The sequence below is a fragment of the Pristiophorus japonicus genome, chromosome 9 (assembly GCF_044704955.1).
Source record: "Pristiophorus japonicus isolate sPriJap1 chromosome 9, sPriJap1.hap1, whole genome shotgun sequence".
Taxonomy (NCBI): domain Eukaryota; kingdom Metazoa; phylum Chordata; class Chondrichthyes; family Pristiophoridae; genus Pristiophorus; species Pristiophorus japonicus.
In genome coordinates this window covers 212,525,298-212,551,734 of record NC_091985.1, presented here as the reverse complement: position 1 = coordinate 212,551,734, position 26,437 = coordinate 212,525,298, and the positions used below count along the sequence as shown (strand labels likewise).

General features: G+C 46.7%; 1 protein-coding gene across 1 annotated transcript in view; it reads right to left on the bottom strand.

Annotated features, from left to right (window-relative positions):
- The window catches only part of LOC139274112 (uncharacterized), a 438,299-nt gene that overhangs the window by 191,304 nt on the left and 220,558 nt on the right, over positions 1–26,437 (bottom strand). The window contains 1 exon segment of the mRNA XM_070891155.1: positions 5,030–5,881. Coding sequence (XP_070747256.1) covers positions 5,030–5,881 — 852 coding nt within the window.

Genomic DNA, 26,437 nt, shown 5'->3' with positions numbered 1-26,437 from the left:
CCCTGGCCGAGTGGTCTCCCCCTCATCACGCACCTATCCCTGGCCGAGTGGTCTCCCGGTCATCATGCACCTATCCCAGGCCGAGTGGTCTCCCCCTCATCACGCACCTATCCCTGGCCGAGTGGTCTCCCGGTCATCATGCACCTATCCCAGGCCGAGTAGTCTCCCGGTCATCATGCACCTATCCCTGGCCGTGTGGTCTCTCGGTCATCCTGCACCTATCCCAGGCCGAGTGGTCCCCTTGTCGTCCCGCCCCTATCCCTGGCCGAGTGGCCTCCCGGTCATCATGCACCTATCCCTGGCCGAGTGGTCTCCCGGTCATCACGCACCTATCCCAGGCCGAGTAGTCTCCCGGTCATCATGCACCTATCCCTGGCCGTGTGGTCTCTCGGTCATCCTGCACCTATCCCAGGCCGAGTGGTCTCCTTGGCGTCCCGCCCCTATCCCTGGCCGAGTGCTCTCCCGGTCATCCTGCACCTATCCCTGGCCGAGTGGTCTCCCGGTCATCCTGCACCTATCCCTGGCCGTGTGGTCTCCAGGTCATCACGCACTTATCCCTGGCCGAGTGGTCTCCCGGTCATCACGCACCTATCCCTGGCCGAGTGGTCTCCCGGTCATCACGCACCTATCCCAGGGCGAGTAGTCTCCCGGTCATCATGCACCTATCCCTGGCCGAGTGGTCTCCCGTTCATCATGCACCTATCCCTGGCCGAGTGGTCTCCCGTTCATCATGCACCTATCCCTGGCCGAGTGGTCTCTCGGTCATCCTGCACCTATCCCAGGCCGAGTGGTCTCCTTGTCGTCCCGCCCCTATCCCTGGCCGAGTGGTCTCCCGTTCATCATGCACCTATCCCTGGCCGTGTGGTCTCCCGGTCATCACGCACCTATCCCTGGCCGAGTGGTCTCCCGGTCATCACGCACCTATCCCAGGCCGAGTAGTCTCCCGGTCATCATGCACCTATCCCTGGCCGTGTAGTCTCTCGGTCATCCTGCACCTATCCCAGGCCGAGTGGTCTCCCGTTCATCATGCACCTATCCCTGGCCGAGTGGTCTCTCGGTCATCCTGCACCTATCCCAGGCCGAGTGGTCTCCTTGTCGTCCCGCCCCTATCCCAGGCCGAGTGGTCTCCCGGTCATCCGGGACCTATCCCTGGCCGTGTGGTCTCCCGGTCATCACGCACCTATCCCTGGCCGAGTGGTCTCCCGGTCATCACGCACCTATCCCAGGCCGAGTAGTCTCCCGGTCATCATGCACCTATCCCTGGCCGTGTAGTCTCTCGGTCATCCTGCACCTATCCCTGGCCGTGTAGTCTATCGGTCATCCTGCACCTATCCCAGGCCGAGTGGTCTCCTTGTCGTCCCTCCCCTATCCCAGGCCGAGTGGTCTCCCGGTCACCACGCACCTATCCCTGGCCGAGTGGCCTACCTCACCAGCCAACCCGCTGTTGAAGTAGCTGCTTGTGTGTTGCCCTTGCTGCAGTCTGTCCGGTGAGTTTGTTTTCTGCAGCCTGTGTGTGCCTCCCAGGGCCGAGTTTTCAGATGAAGGTTGGACTTAGTTCTACTTTTTATTTCTTCTTGAATGCTTATTACTTGTGCTTTGTTTAGTGCTTTGTAAGTCATGGTGCAAGGTCCTCTCCGCTTCCCTTCCTGCCCCTATCGCAGGCCGAATGGCCTCCGATGTACCTACCTGCACTGATTTCTTAACTTCCCGCAAAGGTTTTCTGGAGTGGCCACATATGCTGGCCCTAATAAATTTGGAGTAATTATTAGCTGGCCAAAGTGGCCTAAAACTGGCATAAGTGGCTGGTAATGCTTCTTTTTGAGAAAAAAACTAAACTAAAAAAATTCCGACTAACTCACTTACACTGGCGCAAATTGACTGTGCAAAATGGGGATTTTTAAGATACTCCAGAAAAATCAAGTAGCTCCAAAAAAAAGGAGCAACTCTTGGCCAAAATTGAGCCCATAGACTTAAAATAAGGGGCCACCCATTTAAAACTGAGATGAGGAGAAATTTCTTCTCTCAGAGGGTTGTAAATCTATGGAATTCTCTGCCCCAGAGAGCTGTGGTGGCTGGGTCATAGATTTTTGAGTGATAAGGGAGTAAAGGGTTATGGGGAGCGGGCAGGGAAGTGGAACTGAGTCCATGATCAGATCAGCCATGATCTTATTGAATGGCGGAGCAGGCTCGAGGGGCCAAATGGCCTACTCCTGCTCCTATTTCTTCTGCTCCTATGTTACCAATACCTTCCCTGGATCCCAAGGCTCGGAGAGGCACTCTGAAAGATATGGGGAGATCGGACTTGTCCATGATAATAACTGACAGCAAGGGAACTGAAGAAATCCAGAGTAATGAGGTGTTAGTTATGGCTCAGTGGTAGCACTCTTGTCTCTGTATCAGTAGGTTGTGGGTTCAAGTCCACCTCCAGAGCCTTGAGCATAAAATCTAGGCCGACATTCCAATGCCGTCTTTCACATGAGACCGAGGCTCCATCTGACCTCTCAAGTGGGTATAAATATCCCATTTCATTACTTTGAATAAAAGGGGAGTTCTCCCCGGTGTCCTGGCTAACAATTATCTCTCAACCAACATCACTAAAACAGATTATCTGGTCATTATCACATTGCTGTCTGTGGGAGCCTGCTGTGTGCAAATTGGTTGCTGTATTTCCTCCATTCGAACAGCAACTGCATTTAAAAGGTACTTCATTGGTTGTAAAGCGCTTTCGGATAGCCGGAGGTCATGAAAGGCACTTTATAAATACAAGTCTTCCTTTAACAAAGGAGAAAGGGCTCAAAAATGGAACAGTGGGTAACAGAACATCAATTAGTCTCCTCTTGGAGAAACCAAGGAATCGACTCACTGTATGTAGGAAACAAAGCTGATTTATTTGACAGTTGTTTGATAGAGAAATCAGAAAAGATTTATAAGAATGGTCCCAGGGATGAGGGAAATCAGTTATGTGGATAGACTGGAGAAGCTGGGGTTGTTCTCCCGAGCCACTCAATATTTTTCCACATTTTACCCCTCTTTCCTTTTCTCTTGATCCCTCCCTGACCATTCTCTCCTGCCATCATACCTCCTTTCACCTCTCCTCTACATTCCCAAATCCCTACCCCAATCCTACACGCCTGCCGCCCTTGATAAACCTACAGCTTCCCTCTGTGCCTCTCTTGGCATCCTCCGGTGGGTCCATCGAGGCACTCATCGCTGCCTCCTCAGCAGCAGCAACCCTGACTATCCCATCCTACTCTCTCGCCCACTGGGGGCTAATTTTGCCAATCTCCTCCCCATCCAACTCATCCGCCACAGTGCTGACCTTATGGACGCAGGCAGTGGGGCAGGTATCACCGACCCTCTCCGCATCTCTCTCCAGAATGTCCGTTCATTTGCGGACAAGCCCCTCGCTGTCCATGAGCTTATCATGGATGATTGCATCGACATCACGGCTCTGACGCAAACCTGGTTGAGGGGGATGACACCTTAGCCTTAAATGAAGCCCTTCTGCCTGGCTATACCTTCCACTACTTGCCCTGCTCAGACCCCCGTGGTGGCAGTGTGGTTCTCATCAGCAAATCACACCTTGGTCTGTCCCCTACTCCTCCTTTGAGCAAGTCATCTGATTCCACCTCTCTCAGCTCCCATTTAAAATTCTCTTTCTCTACCACCCACCCAAATATCATAAAAATGTTATTACTGATATTTCTTCAATACTTTTTTTCCTCTGCCTCTGCACCAAACGACTTCTCATCACCACCACCTTCTCAAGGGCCATTCTGGATGGGCAATAAATGCAGGCCTTGCCAGCAACGCCCACATCCCAGGAACTAATAAACCCCTCCCCTCCCCCCTCGAAGGTATCTGCGCTCCTCTAATTCTGCCCCCGTGAGCATCCCTGATTATAATTGCTCAACCATTGGTGGCCGTGCCTTCTATTGCCTAGGCCTTAAGCTCTGGAATTCCCTGCTTAAACCTCTCTGCCTCTCTTTCCTGTTTCAAGACGCATCTTAAAACCTCTTTGATCAAGCTTTTGGTCATCTGCCCTAATTTCTCCTTGTGGCTTGGTGTCAGATTTTTAAAATCTCATAATACTCCTGTGAAGCACCTTGGGACATTTCACTATGTTAAAGGTGCTATATAAATATAAGTTGTTGTTGTTGCAGCAGAGAAGGTTGAGAGGAGATTTGATAGAGGTGTTCTAAAATCATGAGGAGTCCAGACAGAATAGATAGAGAGAAACTGTTCCCATTGGCAGAAGGGTCGAGAACCTGAGGACACAGATTTAAGGTGATTGGGAAAAGAACCAAAGGAGATATAAGAAAATACTTTTTTACGCAGCGAGTGGCTAAGATCTGGAATGCACGGCCTGAAAGGGTGGTGGAGGCTGATTCAATTGTGGCTTTCAAAAGGGAATTGGATATGTACCTGGAGGAGAAAAATTGCAGGTCTACGGGGAGAGGGCGGGGAGTCGGACTAGCTGAATTACTCTTGCAGAGAGCCGGCACGGGCTCGACGGTCCGAAAGGCCTCTGTCTGTGCTGTAACCGTTCTATGATTCAATGATATCCAGAAAATTAAATCCAGCCCAGTTATAGGGATTAATTACACCAGCAACAACAAGCTGATCTTAATGAAAGGTAAGATTCTGAGGGGGCTTGACAGGGTAGATGCTGAGAGGATGTTTCCTCTGGCGGGGGAATCTAGAACTAGATGGCATAGTTTCAGAATAAGGGGCCCCCCATTTAAGACTGAGATGAGGAGAAATTTCTTCTCTCAGAGGCTGTAAATCTTTGGAATTCTCTGCCCCAGAGAGCTGTGGAGGCTGGTTCAAGGGTTATGGGGAGCGGGCGGACAAGTGGAGTTGAGGCCAAGATCAGATCAGCCACGATCTTATTGAATTGCGGAGCAGGCTCATGGGGCCAAATGGACTACTCCTGCTCTGATTTCTTAGATTCTTGAAACCCAACTGTCAGAGTGACCATGGTTCAGTCCTGGATGTGATTAATAACAGAATCCAACCTCTGCAGTCAGATGTGAACCTGCTGGTGTGTCAGCAGTGTGGATGAATGAGTGAATCCTTTCCCACACACTGAGCAGGTGAACGGCCTCTCCCCAGTGTGAACTCGCTGGTGTACAGTGAGGTTGGATGAACGAGTGAATCCCTTTCCACACTCAGAACAGGTGAACGGCCTCTCCCCAGTGTGAGTGCGTTGGTGTTTCATCAGATAATTTCTGCTTTTAAAGCTCTTTTCACAGTCAGAACAATTAAACGGTCTCTTATTGGTGTGAACAAGTTGGTGTGCAGTGAGCTGGGATGAACAAGTGAATCTCATCCCAAACACGGAACAGGTAAAAGGTCTCTCCCCGGTGTGAACTCGCTGGTGTTCAGTGAGGCTGGATGTACAAGTGAATCCCTTCCCACACTCAGAGCAGATGAATGGTCTCTCTCGAGTGTGAGCTCGCTGGTGTCTCAGATGATCAGACGATTTAACAAACCCCTTCTCACATATGGAGCAGACAAACGGTCTCTCGCCTGTGTGAACTCGCTTATGTACAGTGAGATGTGAAGATGAAATGAATCCCTTCCCACACACGGAGCAGGTAAACGGCTTCTCCCCAGTGTGAAAACGCTGGTGTATAGTGAGGTGGGCTGACTGCCTGAACTGCTTCCCGCATTGAGAGCAACTGAATGGCCTCGCCCCAGTGTGAACTCGCTGGTGTGTCAGCAGGCTGGATGAACAAGTGAATCCCTTCCCACACACTGAGCAAGTGAACGGCCTCTCTCCGGTGTGAACTCGCTGGTGTGTCAGCAGACTGGATGAACAAGTGAATCCCTTCCCACACACTGAACAGGTGAACGGCCTCTCCCCGGTGTGAACTCGCTGGTGTTCAGTGAGGTGGGATGAACGAGTGAATCCCTTCCCACACACGGGGCAGGTGAATGGCCTCTCCCCAGTGTGACTGCGTCGATGAGTTTCCAGCAGTGATGGGGCATTGAATCCCTTCCCACAGTCCCCACATTCCCATGGTTTCTCCATGGTGTGGGTGTCCTTGTGTCTCTCCAGGTTAGACGATCAGTTGAAGCCTCGTCCACACACACAACACGTGTGCAGTTTCTCCCCGCTGTGAATGGTGCGATGTTTTTTCAGGCTGTGTAACTGGTTCAAATTCATTTCACTGGAACACTCTCACTCGGGTGTGTGTGTCTCGGGGCTTTTCCAGTCACACTGATGTTTGAAATCTTTTCCCACAGACAGAACGGACAAACAAACATTTCTTTTACTTTGGAAGGCCGATGATATTCAGGTCCTGATGAATCGAGTGACTGTGTCAGATCTTGACATCATGTTTGGTTTGAGTATCCTGTCTGCAAATCCTGCCCTTCTAATATCCTGTGAAGGGAATTTACAAAGGTCAGCACTGGAAGTGCAGGATCGAAATTGAGAACAGACAATTCCAGTTTCTATGGAACATTCTTTCCTCTCTTGTTCCCCCAAAGTTGTAAATCCCCATCCCACACACTCTCCCTCCTCCCTGTGCTGAAATCCAAACTCATCGCACCACCTCCAACATTTCTTTTCTCCATCCCTCGTTTTCTCCCTCCCTCTGCTCTGGTTGGGTTCAGTTCTTCACCCGCTGTGTGCAGAGTGAGAATAAAATCAACGAGGCAATGTTTTTCTCTCCTGGTCACTGGGATCCTGAAGCCCCGCCCACTCTCTGTTCCTGTACCAAGATGGCCACGCAGGTGCACTAATTGCTCCCTGTCCAAAATGGAAGCCAGCTACCCCGGTCGACCAGGCCTATCACCATGGTGCAAACAAGGGTCATAACAGCTCTTATTCTGGACCTATGGGCTTTTATTCGTGGCCTGAGGCCTTCACGAGATGTTTATGAAGCTGCCCAGCCCACCCAGGGGTGCCATCTCTCCCGGGCGCCCACAAGCGCCTACCATCTTGCGGAACCATTTCTTCTGCCTCAGGCCATCTCCATCACTGGCACTGCGCATGCTCATGGCACTGTGCCTGCTCGCAGCACAGCTCAGTCCGCGCCTACGCACTGGGCTCCTGTTGTCATTGATGGGACACTTTCTGCCGCGCGGGGGATTTGGGTACAGACTCAGCCATTGAAAGCCCCAATTGGTAAAACAAAATTGTTTTCTTGTCATTCCACTGAGATTGGGACCGGAGGGCCAATGAACAAAATGATACAGAAACCTAAGTGGGTGGATGGGCACCTCAATCATGGTGCGAAGTATACTGGTCGCCACTTTTACATTATGTATATCCACCTCTGGCCCGACCATCCCAGCCTGGTTTAGTCACTAAATGTTTTCTAACTGTGTTTTCAACTCGAGTTCAGGTCTGGTGTTCAAAGGGAAATTCTAGTGGCTTCGTTTTTTGTGTGTCCTATCTGAGAGGCTGTTAAAGGGTTAAATAAGCTGGCAACAAGAGTTTTTAAAAGGTGAAAAAGTTGAAAATCGTCACTGGCAATGCTTTTAAACATACGGACAGAAAAATCCACTTCATCAGCGTCCCTGCCACAGGATTCAATGTCCACCCGCTTCACCACTGGTGTACTGTGTCTGCAGTATGTACGATCTACAGGATGACCAAAGTCAGACTGCATGGAGTCAAGGTCCAGGCAGCAAAATGGGTGCAAAGATTGCCACAAAACAGGAATCAGAGGGGGAAAGTTAAGGGGAACTTCTCTGACTGGCAGAAAGTGAGATGTGGTGTCTCGCAGGGATCCGTGCTGGGACTGCTATTGTTCACCATCATTTGGACTCAGTAACTGGAGGCATGTTGTCACAACAATTGTCTCCACACTGAGCACATGATAGGCTGGGTTTGTTTTCCTTGGAACACAGGAGGCTGAGGGGTGACCTTATTGAGAACAGAAGAACATAAGAAATCGGAGCAGGAGTAGGCCATTTGTCCCCTCAAGCCTGCTCCGCCATTTAATAAGATCATGGCTGATCTGATCCTGGCCTCAACTACACTTCCCACCTGCTCCCCATAATCCTTGACTCCCTTATCATTCACAAATCTGCCTATCTCCACCGTAAATATACTCAAAGACCCAGCCTCCACAGCTCTCTGGGGCAGAGAATTCCAAAGATTCACGACCCTCTGAGAGAAGAAATTCCTCCTCATTTCTGTTTTAAATGGGCGACCCCTTATTCTGAAACTATGCCCCCTAGTTCTAGATTCCCCCATGTGGAGAAACATCCTCTCTGCATCTACCCTTTCAAGCCCCCTCAGAATCTTACATGTTTCAATAAGATCACCTCTCATTCTTTGAAACTCCAAGGAGTATAGACCCAACCTGCTTTAACTTCCTTCATATGACAACCCCTTCATCTCAGGAATCAACCTCATGAACCTTCTCTGAGCTGCCTCCAGTTCAAGTATATCCTTCCTTAAATAAGGAGACCAAAACTGTACCAGTACTCCAGGTGTGGTTTTACCAATGCCCTGTACAGTTGGAGCAGGACTTCCCTACTTTTATACTCCATTCCCCTTGTAATAAAGGCCAGCATTCCATTTGCTTTCCTGATTAATTGCTGTACCTGCATGCTAACTTTGTGCGTTTCATGTATATGAACCCCCAGATCCACTCTGTACGACAGCATTTTGTAATTGCTCCCTATTTAAATAATAAATTTGCTTTTTTATTTTTCCTACAAAGTGGATAACCTCACATTTTCCCACATTATAGACCATCTGCCAGATATTTTCCCACTCACTGAGTCTATCTATAGCCCTCTGTAGATTATTTGTGTCTTCCTCACAACTTGCTTTCCCACCTGTCTTTGTATCATCAGCAAATTTGGCTACGTTACACTCGGTCCCTTCATCCATCATTAATATATATTGGACTTTCAGAAGGCTTTCGACAAGGTCCCACACAAGAGATTAATGTGCAAAGTTAAAGCACATGGGATTGGGGGTAGGGTGCTGACGTGGATTGAAAACTGGTTGGCAGACAGGAAGCAAAGAGTAGGAGTAAATGGGTACTTTTCAGAATGGCAGGCAGTGACTAGTGGGGTACCGCAAGGTTCTGTGCTGGGGCCCCAGCTGTTTACATTGTACATTAATGATTTAGACGAGGGGATTAAATGTAGTATCTCCAAATTTGCGGATGACACTAAGTTGGGTGGTAGTTTGAGCTGCGAGGAGGATGCTATGAGGCTGCAGAGTGACTTGGATAGGTTAGGTGAGTGGGCAAATGCATGGCAGATGAAGTATAATGTGGATAAATGTGAGGTTATCCACTTTGGTGGTAAAAACAGAGAGATCTGAATGGTGACAGATTAGGAAAAGGGGAGGTGCAACGAGACCTGGGTGTCATGGTACATCAGTCATTGAAGGTTGGCATGCAGGTACAGCAGGCGGTTAAGAAAGCAAATGGCACATTGGCCTTCATAGCGAGATTTGAGTACAGGGGCAGGGAGGTGTTACTACAGTTGTACAGGGCCTTGGTGAGGCCACACCTGGACTATTGTGTCCAGTTTTGGTCTCCTAACTTGAGGAAGGACATTCTTGCTATTGAGGGAGTGCAGCGAAGGTTCACCAGACTGATTCCCGGGATGGCGGGACTGACATATCAAGGAAGACTGGATCAACTGAGCTTGTATTCACTGAAATTCAGAAGAATGAGAGGGGATCTTTTAGAAACGTGTAAAATTCTGATGGGTTTAGACAGGTTAGATGCAGGAAGAATGTTCCCAATGTTGGGGAAGTCCAGAACCAGGGGTCACAGTCTCAGGATAAGGGGTAAGCCATTTAGGACCGAGATGAGGAGAGACTTCTTCACCCAGAGAGTGGTGAACCTGTGGAATTCTCTACCACAGAAAGTTGTTGAGGCCAATTCACTAAATATATTCAAAAAGGAGTTAGATGTAGTCCTTACTACTAGGGGGATCAAGGGGTATGGCAAGAAAGCAGGAATGGGGTACTGACATTGAATGTTCAGCCATGAACTCATCGAGCCTGCACCGCCATTCAAAGGGCCGAATGGCCTTCTCCTGCACCTATTTTCTATGTTTCTATTATAAATAGTTGAGGCCCCAGCACGGATCCCTGCGGCACCCCACTTGTTACAGTTTGCCAACCTGAAAATGACCCATTTATCCCAACTCTCTGTTTTCTGTTAGTTAGCCAATCCTCTATCCATGCTAATATATTACCCCCCCCCCGATTCCGTGAGCTCTGAACTTGTGCAGTAACCTTTTGCATGGCACCTTATCGGATGTTTTCTGGAAATCCAAATATATGACATCAACTGGTTCTCCTTTATTCATCCTGCTCGTTACATCCTCAAAGAACTCCAGCAAATTTGTCAAACATGATTTCCCTTTCATAAAACCATGCTGACTCTGCTTGACTGCATTATGATTTTCTAAATGCCCTGCTACTACTTCCTTAATGATGGACTCCAGCATTTTCCCAATGGCAGATGATAAAGACAGAGAAGATAGCATATCAGAGCAAACTATAATTTCCTGCTTTCCGTCTTCCCCCTTTTTTAAATAGGGGTGTTGCATTTGCGGTTTTCCAGTCTGCTGGGACCTCTCCAGAATTCAAGGAATTTTGATAGATTACAACCAATGCATCCACTATCTCTGCAGCCACATCTTTTAAGACCCTAGGATGCATGCCAACAGGTCCAGGAGACTTGTCCACCTTTAGTCCCATTAGTTTGCTTAGTACTTTATCTCTAGTGATAGTGACTGTTTTAAGTTCCCTCCACCCCCGCAATAGCTCCTCGATTATCAATAATTGGAATGTTTTTAGTGTCCTTTACCGTGAAGACCGATACAAGATATTTGTTCAATGTCTCTGCCATTTCCCTGTTTCCCATTATTAACTCTGCAGTCTCATCTTCGAAATTTCTATGGGAATCAAGGGGTATGGAGAGAAAGCGGGAAAGGGGTACTGAGGTGAATGATCAGCCATGATCTTATTGAATGGTGGTGCAGGCTCGAAGGGCCGAATGGCCTACTCCTGCACCTATTTTTCTATGTTTCTATGCTTCTAAGGGACCAATGTTTACTTTAACTACTTGTTTCCTTTTTATATACCTGTTTAAAGGTAATGTGCCATCATCCCTCAGCCAAGTTTCCATCAGGGCCATGATGTCGCTGTAATCATCAATGATAAGCTCATGGATGGCAAGGGTCTTGTTCAGCACTGCGGCCCCAACCTGCAAGAATCATCAGCAGGTCGGGGCCTACAAAGGAGCATAGCACTTCAAGGTACAGCGTGTGCTGGAGAGCGACGGCTGTGACGAGGGCGATTGGATTGGATGTCACCAAGGTTCAGGTTACTGATTGGAGTGTGGGCAGTTACAGCAGGAGCGGCGAGTGATCGTGGTGCAACGTGATCGGGGCACAGGAGAGGTGTGAGTTCTAGACCCAGAAGAGGCAAAGGCCCAGGGGCAGCACGGGCCAGCCCACAATGCAATGTGTGTACAATAGGTCTGTGCAGCAGAGCTGGTCTCCAGTCGTCTTGGTTAATTCATGCCTTGTTGACCCAGAAGAGGTGTGGGCCCAGGGGCAGCACGGGCCAGCCCACACTGCAATGTGTGTGCACTCGGTCCGTGCAGCAGAGCTGGTCTCCAGTCGTCTTGGTTAATTCTTGCCACTGGACCAACACCTCTGTCAAGTCCGTGTGGTGGCTGGTGTGCAACGGCCACCACACATTTAAAAAATCCACACACAGGCATCTTCCACCCTTTAACATGTAATTCAGGACCTGGAATATCAGGTCCTTCTTAAAACACCTGTGAACTCATACCTGTTTGGCGTGGAAGCAAGTCATCCTCGATACGAGGGACAGCCTATGATGATGATATACCTGTAGAAGCTCTTACTGTCTGTTTTTATATTTCTTGCTAGTTTGTTCTCATATACTATCTTCTCTGCCTTTATCATTTTTTTAGTCATCCTTTGCTGGTTTGTAAAAATTTCCCAATCCTCTGGCCTTCCACTGTACTTCGCAACATTGTATGCCTTTGTTTTCAATTTGATACCATCCTTTACTTCCTTAGTTAGCCAGGGATGGTTCATCCCTCTCTTAGCATCTTTATTCCCACCCATCCTTGCAAACTATCGCCCTATCTCCAACGTCCCCTTCCTCTCCAAAGTCCTTGAACGTGTTGTCACCTCCCAAATCCGTGCCCGTCTTTCCCGCAATTCCATGTTTGAATCCCTTCAATCCGGTTTCCGTGCCTGCCACAGTATCGAGACAGCTCTCATCAAAGTCACAAATGACATCCTTTCTAATTGTGACAAAGGAAAACTAGCCCTTCTTGTCCCCCAAGGATCTATCCTTGGTCCCTCCTATTTCTCATCTACATGCTGCCCCTTGGCGACATCATCTGAAAACACAGCATCAGTTTCCACATGTACGCTGATGACACCCAGCTCTACCTCACTGCCACTTCTCTCGACCCCTCCACGGTCTCTAAATTGTCAGTCTGCTTGTTTGATATCCAGTTCTGGATGAGCAGAAATTTTCTCCAATTAAATATTGGGAAGACCGAAGCCGTTGTTTTCGGTCCCTGCCACAAACACCGTTCCCTAGTCACTGACTCCATCCCTCTTCCCAACTTCTATCTGTGGCTGAACCAGACTGTTCGCAACCTTGGTGTCATATTTGACCCTGAAATGAGCTTTCGACCTCATATCCGCAGCATAACTAAGGCAGCCTATTTTCACCTCCTTAACATCACCCGCCTCAGCCCTTGCTTCAGCTCATCTGCTGCTGAAGTCCTCATCCTGACCAGTCTCCATTTCTCCTTCATTTACAGATGCTCCCTGACCAATCAACATTTCGTGTTCATTTTCACATGCTCCCTGGTCTCACCATTTCTCCTCTATTTACAGACGTTCCCTGGTCTGTCACCATTTCTCCTCCATTTACTGATGTTCCCTCACCAGTCTCTATTTCTCCTTCATTTATAGATGCTCCCTGACTCACTTCCTTCCTCTCCTGGAGTTTGCCACGGGACCGCTTTGTGGATCTTTCTGTTGTGGCTTTCAACAGATGAAACCCTGAAGGTTGGAGCAAACACTGCAACATTTGGTAGTGAAATGGATTGATTCAGGACAGACAGCATGGATTATTTCAGGAAATAACACAGTGCAGTCAGAAAGGAAATGCAGTGGATGTTGTGTAGATGGATTGTCAAAGCGTGTTTGATAAGGTGCCGGACAGGAGGCTTGTTAATCAAAATTAAGGCTCACGGTATTAAAGGGAGTGGGGCAGCATGGATAGGAAGTTGGGTAAAGGGCAGAAAACAGAGAGTAGTGGTTAATGGATGTTCTTCAGACTGGAGGGATGTAAACAGTGGAGACCCCAGGGTTAGTGTTGGGACCATTGCCCTTCTTAATACAGAGAAACGATCTGAACTCGGAGAGGCATCGAGAAGCCCTATAAAAGGCCTGGGAGTTCAAGGAGGTGCGGGAGTTCGGAGATGCATCGAGGAGGCCTATAAAAGGCCCGGGTGTTCGAGGAGCTGCGGGAGTTCGGAGCAGCGTCGAGGAGGGAGCTGGTGAAGGTGCAGGGGCAGAAGGTAAACAAAGAAGTAGAAAGAAATCAAAGGGTGACGTCACAGCCAAGCGGGTAAATGATTGGCTGGTGAATTGGTGGGTATTTAATCTTTTTTTTTCTTTTTATTTCCTCATCAGTAGGTAACCTTTGACATTGTTGCCAAATTAAGTTAATCTAAGGGTTAAGTCATGGCAGGGGAGCCCAGACACGTGTCATGCTCCTCCCGTGCAATGTGGGAAGACAGGATTGCTTCCAGTATCCCTGACGACTACATGTGCAGGAAGTGTATCCTGCTGCAGCATCTGACAGACCGCATTGTGGCACTGGAGCTGCGCATGGATTCACTCTGGAGCATCTGTGATGCTGACGATGTTGTGAATAGCACGTTTAGTGAGTTGGTCACACCGCAGGCAAAGATTACTCAGGCAGATAAGGAATGGGTGACCATCAGGCAGAGCAGTGGAAGGAAGGTAGTGCAGAGGTCCCCTGCGGTCATCCCCCTCCAAAACAGATACACCACCTTGGGTACTGTTGGGGGGATGACTCTTCAGGGGAAGGCAGCAGCAGCCAAGTTCATGGCACCATGGGTGGCTCTGCTGCACAGGAGGGCAGGAAGAAGAGTGGGAGAGCTATAGTGGTGGGGGATTCTATTGTAAGAGGAATAGATAGACGTTTCTGCGGCCGCAATCGAGGATGGTATGTTGCCTCCCTGGTGCAAGTGTCAAGGATGTCTCAGAGCGGCTGCAGGACATTTTTGGAGGGTGAGAGTGAACAGCTAGTTGTAGGGGTGCATATAGGTACCAACGATATAGGTAAAAAACGGGATGAGGTCCTACCTCTGAATTTAGGGAGCTAGGAGTTAAATTAAGAAGTAGGACCTCAAAGGTAGTAATCTCAGTGCCACGTGCTAGTCAGAGTAGGAATTACAAGATAGCTAAGGTGAATTTGTGGCTTGAGGAGTGGTGCAGGAGGGAGGGATTCAAATTCCTGGGACACTGGAACCAGTTCTGGGGGAGGTGGGACCAGTACAAACCGGGCGGTATGCACCTGGGCAGGACTGGAACCGGTGTCCGAGGGGGAGTGTTTGCTAGTGCTGTTGGGGAGGGGTTAAACTAATATGGCAGGGGGATGGGAACCTATGCAGGGAGACAGAGGGAAGTAAAATGGGGCCAGAAGCAAAAGATAGTAAAAACAAAAGTAAAAGTGGAGGGCAGAGAAACCCAAGGCAGAAATCAAAAAGGGCCACATTACAGCAAAAGTCTAAAGGGACAAAGTGTGTTAAAAAGACAAGCCTGAAGGCTCTGTGCCTCAATGCGAGGAGTATTCGTAAGAAGGTGGACAAATTAACTACGCAGGCAGCGATTAACGAATATGATAGAAGTGGGATTACGGAGACATGGCTCCAGGGAGACCAAGGCTGGGAACTCAACATCCAGGAAAGATAGACAGAAAGGAAAAGGAGGTGGAGTAGCGTTGCTGCTTAAAGAAGAAATTAACACAATAGTAAGGAAGGACATTAGCTTGGATGATGTGGAATCTGTATGGGTAGTGCTGCGGAATACCAAAGGGCAGAAAACGCTGTTGGGAGTTGTGTACAGACCACCAAACAGTCGTAGTGAGGTTGGGGACAGCATCAAACAAGAAATTAGGGATGCGTGCAACAAAGGTACAGCAGTTATCATGGGCGACTTTAATCTACATATAGATTGGGCTAACCAAACTGGTAGCAGTATGCTGGAGGAGGATTTTCTGGAGTGCATTAGAGATGGTTTTCTAGACCAATATGTCGAGGAACCAACTAGAGGGCTGGCCATCCTAGACTGAGTGATGTGTAACGAGAAAGGACTAATTAGCAATCTTGTTGTGCGAGGCCCCTTGGGGAAGAGTGACCATAATATGGTAGAATTCTTTCTAAGTTGGAGAGTGATACAGTTAATTCAGAGACTCGGGTCCTGAACTTAAGGAAAGGTAACTTCGATGGTATGAGACGTGAATTGGCTAGAATAGACTGGCGAATGATACTTAAAGGGTTGACGGTGGATAGGCAATGGCAAACATTTAAAGATCACATGGATGAATTTCAACAATTGGACATCCCTGTCTGGAGCAAAAATAAAATGGGGAAGGTGGCTCAACTGTGGCTAACAAGGGAATTCAACAGAGGAGGATAAAGGGTTTAATTAAGAGGGGGAAAATAGTGTACGAGAGGAAGCTTGCCGGGAACATAAAAACTGACTGCAAAACCTTCAATAGATATGTGAAGAGAAAAAGATTAGTGAAGACAAACATAGGTCCCTTGCAGTCGGATTCAGGTGAATTTATAATGGGGAACAAAGAAATGACCGATTAGCCTGACATCGGTCGTGGGAAAAATTTTGAAATCAATTATTAAAGCTGAAATAGCAGTGCATTTGGAAAGCAGTGACAGGATCGGTCCAAGTCAGCATGGATTTATGAAAGGGAAATCATGCTTGATAAATCTTCTGTCATTTTTTGAGGATGTAACTAGAAGAGTGGACAAGGGAGAACCAGTGGAGGTGGTGTATTTGGACTTTCAAAAGGCTTTTGACAAGGTCCCACACAAGAGATTAGTGTACAAAATCAAAGCACATGTTATTGGGGGTAATGTACTAATGTGGATAGAGAACTGGTTTGCAGATAGGAAGCAGAGAGTCATGAAAAATGGGTCCTTTTCAGAATGGCAGGCAGTGACTAGTGGAGTGCTGCAGGGCTCAGTGCTGGGACCCCAGCTATTTACAATATACATTAATGATTTAGATGAAGGAATTGAGTGTAATATCTCCAAGTTTGCAGATGACATTAAACTGGGTGACGGTGTGAGCTGTGAGGAGGATGCTAAGAGGCTGCAGGATGACTTGGACAGGTTAGGTGAGTGGGCAAATGCATGGCAGATGCAGTATAATGTGGATAAATGTGAGGTTATCCATTTTGGCGGCAAAAACACAAAGGCAGAATATTATCTGAATGGCGGCAGATTAGGAAAAGGGATGGTGCAACGAGACCTGGGTGTCATGGTTTATCAATCATTGAAAGTTGGCAAGCAGGTTCAGCAGGCGGTAAAGACGACAAATTGTATGTTGGCTTCATAGCTAGGGGATTTGAGGACAGGAGCAGGGAGGTCTTACTGCAGTTGGAGAGGGCCTTGGTGAGGCCTCACCTGGAATATTGTGTTCAGTTTTGGTCTCCTAATCTGAGGAAGGACGTTCTTGCTATTGAGGGAGTGCAGCGAAGGTTCACCAGACTGATTCCCGGGATGGCTGGACTGACATATGAGGAGAGACTGGATCAACTGGGCCTTTATTCACTGGAGTTTAGAAGGATGAGAGGGGATCTCATAGAGACTTAGAAGATTCTGACGGGACTGGACAGGGTTTGATGCGGGAAGAATGTTCCCGACGCTGGGGAAGTCCAGAACCAGGGGACATAGTCTTAGGATAAGGGGTAGGTCATTTAGGACTGAGATTAGGATAAACGTCTTCACTCAGAGAGTTGTTAACCTGTAGAATTCCCTGCCACAGAGAGTTGTTGATACCAGTTCATTGGATATATTCAAGAGGGAGTTAGATATGGCCCTTACTGCTAAGGGGATCAAGGGGTATGGAGAGAAAGCAGGAAAAAGGTACTGAGGGAATGATCAGCCATGATCTTATTGAATGGTGGTGCAGGCTCGAAGGGTCGAATGGCCTATTCCTGCACCTATTTTTCTATGTTTCTAAATTATGGATAGTGTTAAATCCAAGGAAGAGGCATATAAATTGGCCAGAAAAAGGAGCAAACCTGAGGACTGGGAGAAATGTAGAATTTAGCAGAGGAGGGCAAATGGTTTAATTAGGAGGGGGAAATAGAGTATGAGAGGAAGCTTGCTGGAAACATAAAAACTGACTGCAAAAGCTTCTATAGATATGTAAAGAGGAAAAGACTAGTGAAGAAATGTAGCTCCCTTGCAGTCAGAATCAGGTGAATTTATAATGGGGAGCAAAGAAATGGCAGACCAATTGAACAAATACTTTGGTTCTGTCTTCACTAAGGAAGACACAAATAGCGTTCCGTAAATACTAGGGGCAAGAGAGTCTAGCGAGAAGGAGGAACTGAAGGAAATCCTTATTAGCCAGGAAATTGTGTTAGGGAAATTGATGGGATTGAAGGCCGATGAATCCCCAGGGCCTGCATCCCAGAGTACTTAAGGAAGTGGCCCTAGAAATAGTGGTGCATTGGTGATCATTTTCCAACAGTCTATCGACTCTGGATCAGTTCCTATAGACTGGAGGGTAGCTAATGTAACACCACTTTTTAAAAAAGGAGGGAGAGAGAAAACGGGTAATTATAGACCGGTTAGCCCGACATCAGTAATGGGGAAAATGTTGGAATCAATTATTAAAGATGAAATAGCAGCGCATTTGGAAAGCAATGACAGGATTGGTCCAAGTCAGCATGGATTTATGAAAGGGAAATCATGCTTGACAAATCTTTGAGAATTTTTTGAGGATGCAACTAGTAGAGTGGACAAGGGAGAACCAGTGGATGTGGTGTATTTGGACTTTCAAAAGGCTTTTGACAAGGTTCCACACAAGAGATTGGTGTGCAAAATTAAAGCACATGGTATTGAGGGTAATGTATTGACGTGGATAGAGAACTGGTTGGCAGTCAGGAAGCAGAGAGTCGGGATAAACGGGTCCTTTTCAGAATGGCAGGCAGTGACTAGTGGGGTGCCGCAGGGCTCAGTGCTGCGACCCCAGCTATTTACAATTTACAGTAATGATTTAGACGAAGGAATTGAATGTAATATCTCCAAGTTTGCAGATGACACTAAGCTGGGTGGCTGTGAGGAGGATGCTAAGAGGCTGCAGGGTGACTTGGACAGGTTAGGTGAGTGGGCAAATGCATGGCAGATGCAGTATAATGTGGATAAATGTGAGGTTAACCACTTTGGTGGCAAAAACATGAAGGCAGAATATTATCTGAATGGCAGCAGATTAGGAAAAGGGGAGGTGCAACAAGACCTGGGTGTCATGGTACATCAGTCATTGAAAGTTGGCATGCAGGTACAGCAGGCGGTGAAGGCGGAAAATGGTATGTTGGCCTTCATAGCGAGAGGATTTGAGTATAGCAGCAGGGAGGTCTTACTGCAGTTGTACAGGGCCTTGGTGAGGCCTCACCTGGAATACTGTGTTCAGTTTTGGTCTCCTAATCTGAGGAAGGATGTTCTTGCTATTGAGGGAGTGCAGCAAAGGTTCACCAGACTGACTGCCGGGATGGCAGGACTGACATATGAGGAGAGACTGGATCAACTGGGTCTTCATTCATTGGAGTTTAAAAGGATGAGAGGGAATCTCACAGAAACATATAAAATTCTGACGGGACTGGACAGGTTAGATGCAGGAAGAATGTTCCAGGGTTGGGGGCATCCAGAACCAGGGGTCACAGTCTAAGGATAAGGGGTAAGCCATTTAGGACCGAGATGAGGAGAAACTTCTTCACTCAGAGAGTTGTTAACCTGTGGAATTCCCTACCGCAGAGAGTTATTGATGCATGTTCGTTATATATATTCAAGAGGGAGATGGATATGGCTATTACCGCTAAAGGGATCAACGGGCATGGAGAGAAAGCAGGAAAGGGATACTGAGGTGAATGATCAGCCATGATCTTACTGAATGGTGGTGCAGGCTTGAAGGGCCGAATGGCCTACTCCTGCACCTATTTTCTATGTTTCCATGTTCCTATAAGAACAGAAGAACATAAGAATTGGAGCAGGAGTAGGCGATTCGGCCCCTCGAGCCTGCTCCGCCATTCAATAAGATCACGGCTGATCTTCTACCTCAACTTCACTTTCCTGCACTGTATCCATATCCCTTGATTCCCTTAATATCCAATAATCTATTGATCTCTGTCTTGAATATACTCAAAGACTGAGCCTTCATAACCCTCTGGGGTAAAAAATTGCAAAGATTCAGCACCATCTGAGTGAAGAAGTTTCTCCTCAACTCAGTCCTAAATGGCCGACCCCTTATTCTGAGACTGTGTCCCCTGGTTCTAGACTCCCCAGCCAGGGGAAACATCCTCCCTGCATCTACCCTGTCAAGCCCTGTAAGACTTTTATATGTTTCAATGAGATCACCTCTCATTCTTCTAAACTCTAGAGCATATAGGCCTTGTGTGCTCAATCTCTCCTTATTGGACAATCCCCCCATCCCAGGAATCCGTCTGGTGAACCTTCGTTGCACTCCCTCTATTGCAAGTATATCCTTTCTTGGGTAAGGAGACCTAAACTGTACACAATACTGCAGATGCGGTCTCACCAGGGCCCTATATAATTGCAGTCAGATGTTTTTACTTATACTCAAATCCTATTGAAATAAAGGCCACCATACCATTTGCTTTCTTAAATGCTTGCTGTACCTGCATGTTACCTTTGAGTGATTCATGTACAAGGACACCCAGGTCCCTGTGAACACCAACATTTTCCAACCACTCACCATTTAAAAAATACTCTGTTTTTCCAATTTTCCCACCAAAGTGGATAACTTCACATTCCTCCACATTATATTCCATTTGCCATGTTCTTACCCACTCACTTAGCCTGTCTATATCCCGTTGAAACCTCTTTGCATCCTCCTCACAACTTACATTCCCACCTAGCTTTGTATCATCAGCAAACTTGGATATATAACATTTGGTCCCCTCATCCAAATCATTGATTTGATTGTGAATAGCTGGGGCCCAAGCACCGATCCTTGCGGCACCCCACTAGTAACAGCCTGCCAACCCGAAAATGACCTGGTTATTTGTTTTCTGTCAGTTAAACAATCCTAAATCCATGCTAGTATATTACCCCAAATCCCATGAGCCCTAATTGTGTTTAATAACCTCTTGTGTGGCACCATATCGAATGCTTTCTGAAAATCCAAATACACCACATCCACTGGTTCCCACTTATCTATTCTATTAGTTACAACCTCAAAAAACTCTAACAGATTTGTCAAACCTGATTTCCCTTTCATAAATCCATGTTGACTCTGCCCAATCCTATTGTTATTTTCTAATTGTCCTGTCACCACGTCCTTAATAATAGATTCTAGCAGTTTCCCTCCGACTGATGTCAGGCTAACTGGTCTGTAGTTCCCCATTTTCTCTCTCCCTCCTTTCTTAAATAGTGGGGTTACATTAGTTACCTTCCAATCTGCGGGAACCTTTGGAATTTTAGAAGATGACAGCCAATGCATCCACTATCGCAATGGCCACCTCTTTCAAAACCCTAGGATGTATGCCATCAGGTCAAGATCAAAATCTCCAGAAGACGCCAAAAGAGGGACCATGGCCAACTGTGAAGAGGACTGTAAGTGACTTCAGTGTGAACACACAGGTTAGTAAATGGGGCAGGTAAATGGCAAATGAAATTTAATGCAGAGAAATGTGATGATAGATTTTGGGAGGAAATGTACATTAAATGGTAAAACTTTAAAAAGAGTAGAGGAGTAGAGAGATTTAGGGTTGTAAGATTCTAGCTAAGGTCTTGTCTTATTCATTAGCAGTGTCAGCAACTTTAATATCCGACTAAGAAATACAAGATGAGCAGATTCTCAGTCCACTGACGTACTTTATATTGATTCATCAATCAGAGTAAACAGGCAAGTCCCACGTGTCCACAGTAACTGACACGAGGTCAGCCCACTGGATGGAACCTCGGGCACCCTGAGCTTGATCTCCGGTGTCTCCAGTCCCGACTGCCCCCTTACATCAGTCTCCCCTCACTTTTATAACCTGCAGTGATCCACCTCTGGCACCGGACTCCTCTTTGTCTTCCCTGCTGGGTTTTGTCAGGAAGCGAGGAAAAGACAGCTGGAAATTCTCTAATCTGTGATTTACAAGGACACTTTCCCTGGTTCCCAGCAGTTACTTTTCTTCAGTAATTTTCTCATTATCCCTAAACTCCATTGCCTGCTGTTAATTACATTACTTCTGATTGTTTCACAGTTAAAGGTATAAACATCACACATTATAATCTAATCTATTCTATTCCTCCCGCTGTTTTCAGCTTACTTTGTGGTTAATAATAGACAAAACCCTGTTTTTTCCCCAGATCTGATTACAGATTCTAACTGCTCGATTCAGTGAATGGAATGTCTTATGTGTTGCCATGGCGACCTGTCTGCAGTGAAGCGCCTGTTTGAGTTTCTAACTCAGACTAAACTTCTCTTTCCCATAATACACATTAATCAGCTATTTGATGTCAATGTATTTTAGCCATGCTATGTTAATATCTCTAAAACCTACAAGCGGTTCAGATATACAAATCTTTAAGATGAAATAGCGGTTAAAAAAGCACATGTGATCCTAAGTTTTATAAATAGGGGCGTAGAGTACAAAAGGGCAGAGGTCACATTCAGGAAGGATAGAGAGAGAGGAGAAGGAGCTGGGGTAGCATTGCTGGTTAAAGAGGAAATTAACACAATAGTAAGGAAGGACATTAACTTGGATGATGTGGAATCTGTATGGGTAGAGCTGCGGAATACCAAAGGGCAGAAAACACTAGTGGGAGTTGTGTACAGACCACCAAACAGTAGTAGTGAGGTTGGGGATGGCATCAAGCAAGAAATTAGGTATGCGTGCCATAAAGGTACAGCAGTTATCATGGGCGACTTTAATTTACATATAGATTGGGCTAACCAAACTGGGAGCAATGCAGTGGAGGATTTCCTGGAGTGTATTAGGGATGGCTTTCTAGACCAATATGTTGAGGAACCAACTAGAGAGCTGGCCATCCTAGACTGGGTGTTGTGTAATGAGAGAGGACTAATTAGCAATCTTGTTGTGCGAGACCCCCTAGGGAAGAGGGACCATAATATGTAGAATTCTTTATTAAAATAGAGAGTGACAGTGTTAATTCAGAGATTAGGGTCCTGAACTTAAGGAAAGGTAACGTCGATGGTATGAGATGTGAATTGGCTAGAATAGACTGGCAAATAATACTTAAAGGGTTGACGGTGGATAGTCAATGGCAGATATTTATAGATTACATAGATGAACTTCAACAATTGTACATTCCTGTCTGGAGTAAAAATAAAAAGGGGAAGGTAGCTCAACCGTGGCTAAGAAGGGAAATTAGGGATAGTGTTAAATCCAAGGAAGAGGCATATAAATTGGCCAGAAAAAGCAGCAAACCTGAGGACTGGGAGAAATTTAGAATTCAGCAAAGGAGGACAAAGGGTCTAATTAGCAGGGGAAAAATAAAGTATGAGAGGAAGCTTGCAGGGAACGTAAAAACTGACTGCAAAAGCTTCTATAGATATATGTAAAGAGAAAAAGATTAGCGAAGACAAATGTAGGTCCTTTGCAGTCAGAATCAGGTGAATTTATAATGGGGAACAAAGAAATGGCAGACCAAATGAACAAATACTTTAGATCTGTCTTAACATAGACATAGAAACATAGAAAATAGGTGCAGGAGTAGGCCATTCGGCCCTCCTAGCCTGCACCGCCATTCAATGAGTTCATGGCTGAACATTCAACTTCAGTACCCCATTCCTGCTTTCTCGCCATACCCCTTGATCCCCCTAGTAGTAAGGACCTCATCTAACTCCTTTTTGAATATATTTAGTGAATTGGCCTCAACAACTTTCTGTGGTAGAGAATTCCACAGGTTCACCACTCTCTGGGTGAAGAAGTTCCTCCGCATCTCGGTCCTAAATGGCTTACCCCTTATCCTTAGACTGTGACCTCTGGTTCTGGACTTCCCCAACATTGGGAACATTCTTCCTGCCTATAACCTGTCTAACCCCGTCAGAATTTTAAATGTTTCTATGAGGTCCCCTCTCATTCTTCTGAACTCCAGTGAATACAAGCCCAGTTGATCCAGTCTTTCTTGATAGGTCAGTCCCGCCATCCCGGGAATCAGTCTGGTGAACCTTCGCTGCACTCCCTCAATAGCAAGAATGTCTTTCCTCAGGTTAGGAGACCAAAACTGTACACAATACTCCAGGTGTGGCCTCACCAATGCCCTGTACAACTGTAGCAACACCTCCCTGCCCCTGTACTCAAATCCCCTTGCTATGAAGGCCAACATACCATTTGCTTTCTTAACCGCCTGCTGCACCTGCATGCCAACCTTCAATGACTGATGTACCATGACACCCAGGTCTCTTTGCACCTCCCCTTTTCCTAATCTGTCACCATTCAGATAATAGTCTGTCTCTCTGTTTTTACCACCAAAGTGGATAACCTCACATTTATCCACATTATACTTCATCTGCCATGCATTTGCCCACTCACCTAACCTATCCAAGTCGCTCTGCAGCCTCACAGCATCCTCCTCGCAGCTCACACTGCCACCCAACTTAGTGTCACCTGCAAATTTGGAGATACTACATTTAATCCCCTCATCTAAATCATTAATGTACAGTGTAAACAGCTGGGGCCCCAGCACAGAACCTTGCGGTACCCCAATAGTCACTGCCTGCCATTCTGAAAAGTACCCATTTACTCCTACTCTTTGCTTCCTGTCTGACAACCAGTTCTCAATCCATGTCAGCACACTACCCCCAATCCCATGTGCTCTAACTTTGCACATCAATCTCTTGTGTGGGACCTTGTCGAACGCCTTCTGAAAGTCCAAATATACCACATCAACTGGTTCTCCCTTGTCCACTCTACTGGAAACATCCTCAAAAAATTCCAGAAGATTTGTCAAGCATCACTAAAGAAGGTACAAATAATTTTCCGGAAATACTAGGGGTTCGAGGGTCCAGCAAAAAGGAGGAACTGAAGAAAATCCTTATTAGTCAGGAAACTGTGTTAGGGAAATTGATGGGATTGAAGGCTGATAAATCCCCAGCGCCTAATAGGCTGCATCCCAGAGTACTTAAGGAAGTGGCCCTGGAAATAGTGGATCCATTGGTGATCATTTTCCAACATTCTATTGACTCTGGATCAGTTCCTATGGACTGGAGGGTAGCTAATGTAACACCATTTTTTTTAAAAGTAGAGAGAGAGAAAATGTGGAATTATAGACCGGTTAGCCTGACATCAGTAGTGGGGAAACTGTTGGAATAAATTATTAAAGATGAAATAGCAGCGCATTTGAAAAGCAGTGACAGGATCGGTCCAAGTCAGCATGAAATCATGCTTGACAAAACTTCTAGAATTTTTTGAGGATGTAACTAGTAAAGTGGACAAGGGAGAACCAGTGGATGTGGTGTATTTGGACTTTCAAAAGGCTTTTCACAAGGTCCCACACAAGAGATTAGTGTGCAAAATTAAAGCACATGGTATTGGGGGTAATGTATTGACGTGGATTGAGAACTGGTTGGCAGACAGGAAGCAGAGAGTCAGAATAAACGGGTCCTTTTCAGAATGGCAGGCAGTGACCAGTGGGGTGCCGCAGGGTTCAGTGCTGGGACCCCAGCTATTTACAATATACATCAATGATTTAGATGAAGGAATTGAATGTAATATCTCCAAGTTTGCAGATGACACTAAGCTGAGTGGCGGTGTGAGCTGTGAGGAGGATGCTAAGAGGCTGCAGGTTGACTTGGACAGGTTAGGTGAGTGGGCAAATGCAGTATAATGTGGATAAATGTGAGGTTACCCACTTTGGGGGCAAGACAGAAGATAGAACATTATCTGAATGCTGACAGATTAGGAAAAGGGGAGTTGCAACGAGACCTGGGTGTCATGGTACATCATTCATTGAAGTTTGGCATGCAGGTACAGCAGGCGGTGAAGAAGGCAAATGGCATGTTGGCCTTCATAGCTAGAGGATTCAGTTTTGGTCTCCTAATCTGAGGAAGGATGGTCTTGCTATTAAGGGATAACAGAAAATGTTCACCCGATTGATTCCCGGGATGGCAGGACTGACATATGAGGAGAGACTGGATCAACTGGGCTTGTATCCATTGGAAGTTTAGAAGAATGAGAGGGGATCTCCTGGAAACGTATAAAATTCTGACGGGATGGGACAGGTTAGAGGCAGGAAGAATGTTCCCGTTGCTGGGGAGTTCCAGAACCAGGGGCAACAGTCTAAGAATAAAGGGATAAGCCATTTAGGACCGAGATGAGAAGAAACTTCTTCATCCAGACGGGTCAAGTTTCGGCCTGAGTTGCTCCTATTTTTGTGGAGCAACTAGTTTAGAATGGAGTATCTTAGAAATTGCAATTCTCAGCATTCAGTTTGCTCCAGTTCTAGTCAGTTAGAACAGTTTCATTTTAGAACAGATCTTTTTTTTTCAAAAGCGCGCGTATCCGGCCACTTAACGCCTGTTTTGCAAGTTTAGGCAGCGAAAACTTACTCCAAACTAACTTAGAATGGAGTTAGTGTAGATTTTTGTATGCTCAGAAAATCCTTGCCTACACTTAGAAATCAGGCGTAAGGAATGAGAGATGGGGGGGGGCGGTGGAGGGTGGGGGGGGGGGGGGGGGGGGAGTTTACAAACATGAAACATCACTTTTACAAATAAAGAGCCATCATCAATAATAAATGATAAATAAATCAATAAATCAACCAATAAATCAATCAAAATAAATAAATAAATAAATAATTTTAAAAAATCAATAAATAAAAAATTAAGTTCCTACTAACCGACTGCAGCACCGGGAGCCCTCCAACAGGGTGCTGGGACGCTCCCCCCCCGCGTGTCTCTCTCTCTCTCTCTCTGTCTGTCAGTGTTCCTCTGTGTTTCTGACAGAGAGGGGTGGGGGGAGGGAGGGGGGGGGAGGGGGAGGAAGGGGGAGGGGATGGGGGAGAGGAGTGGGAGGGGAGGGGGGAGAGGAGAGGAAGGGGATGAGAGGAGAGGGGAGGGAGGTGGGAGAGGAGAGGGAGGAGGGGGAGAGGAGGAGGGAGGGAGGGGGGTGAGAGGAGAGGGAGGGAGG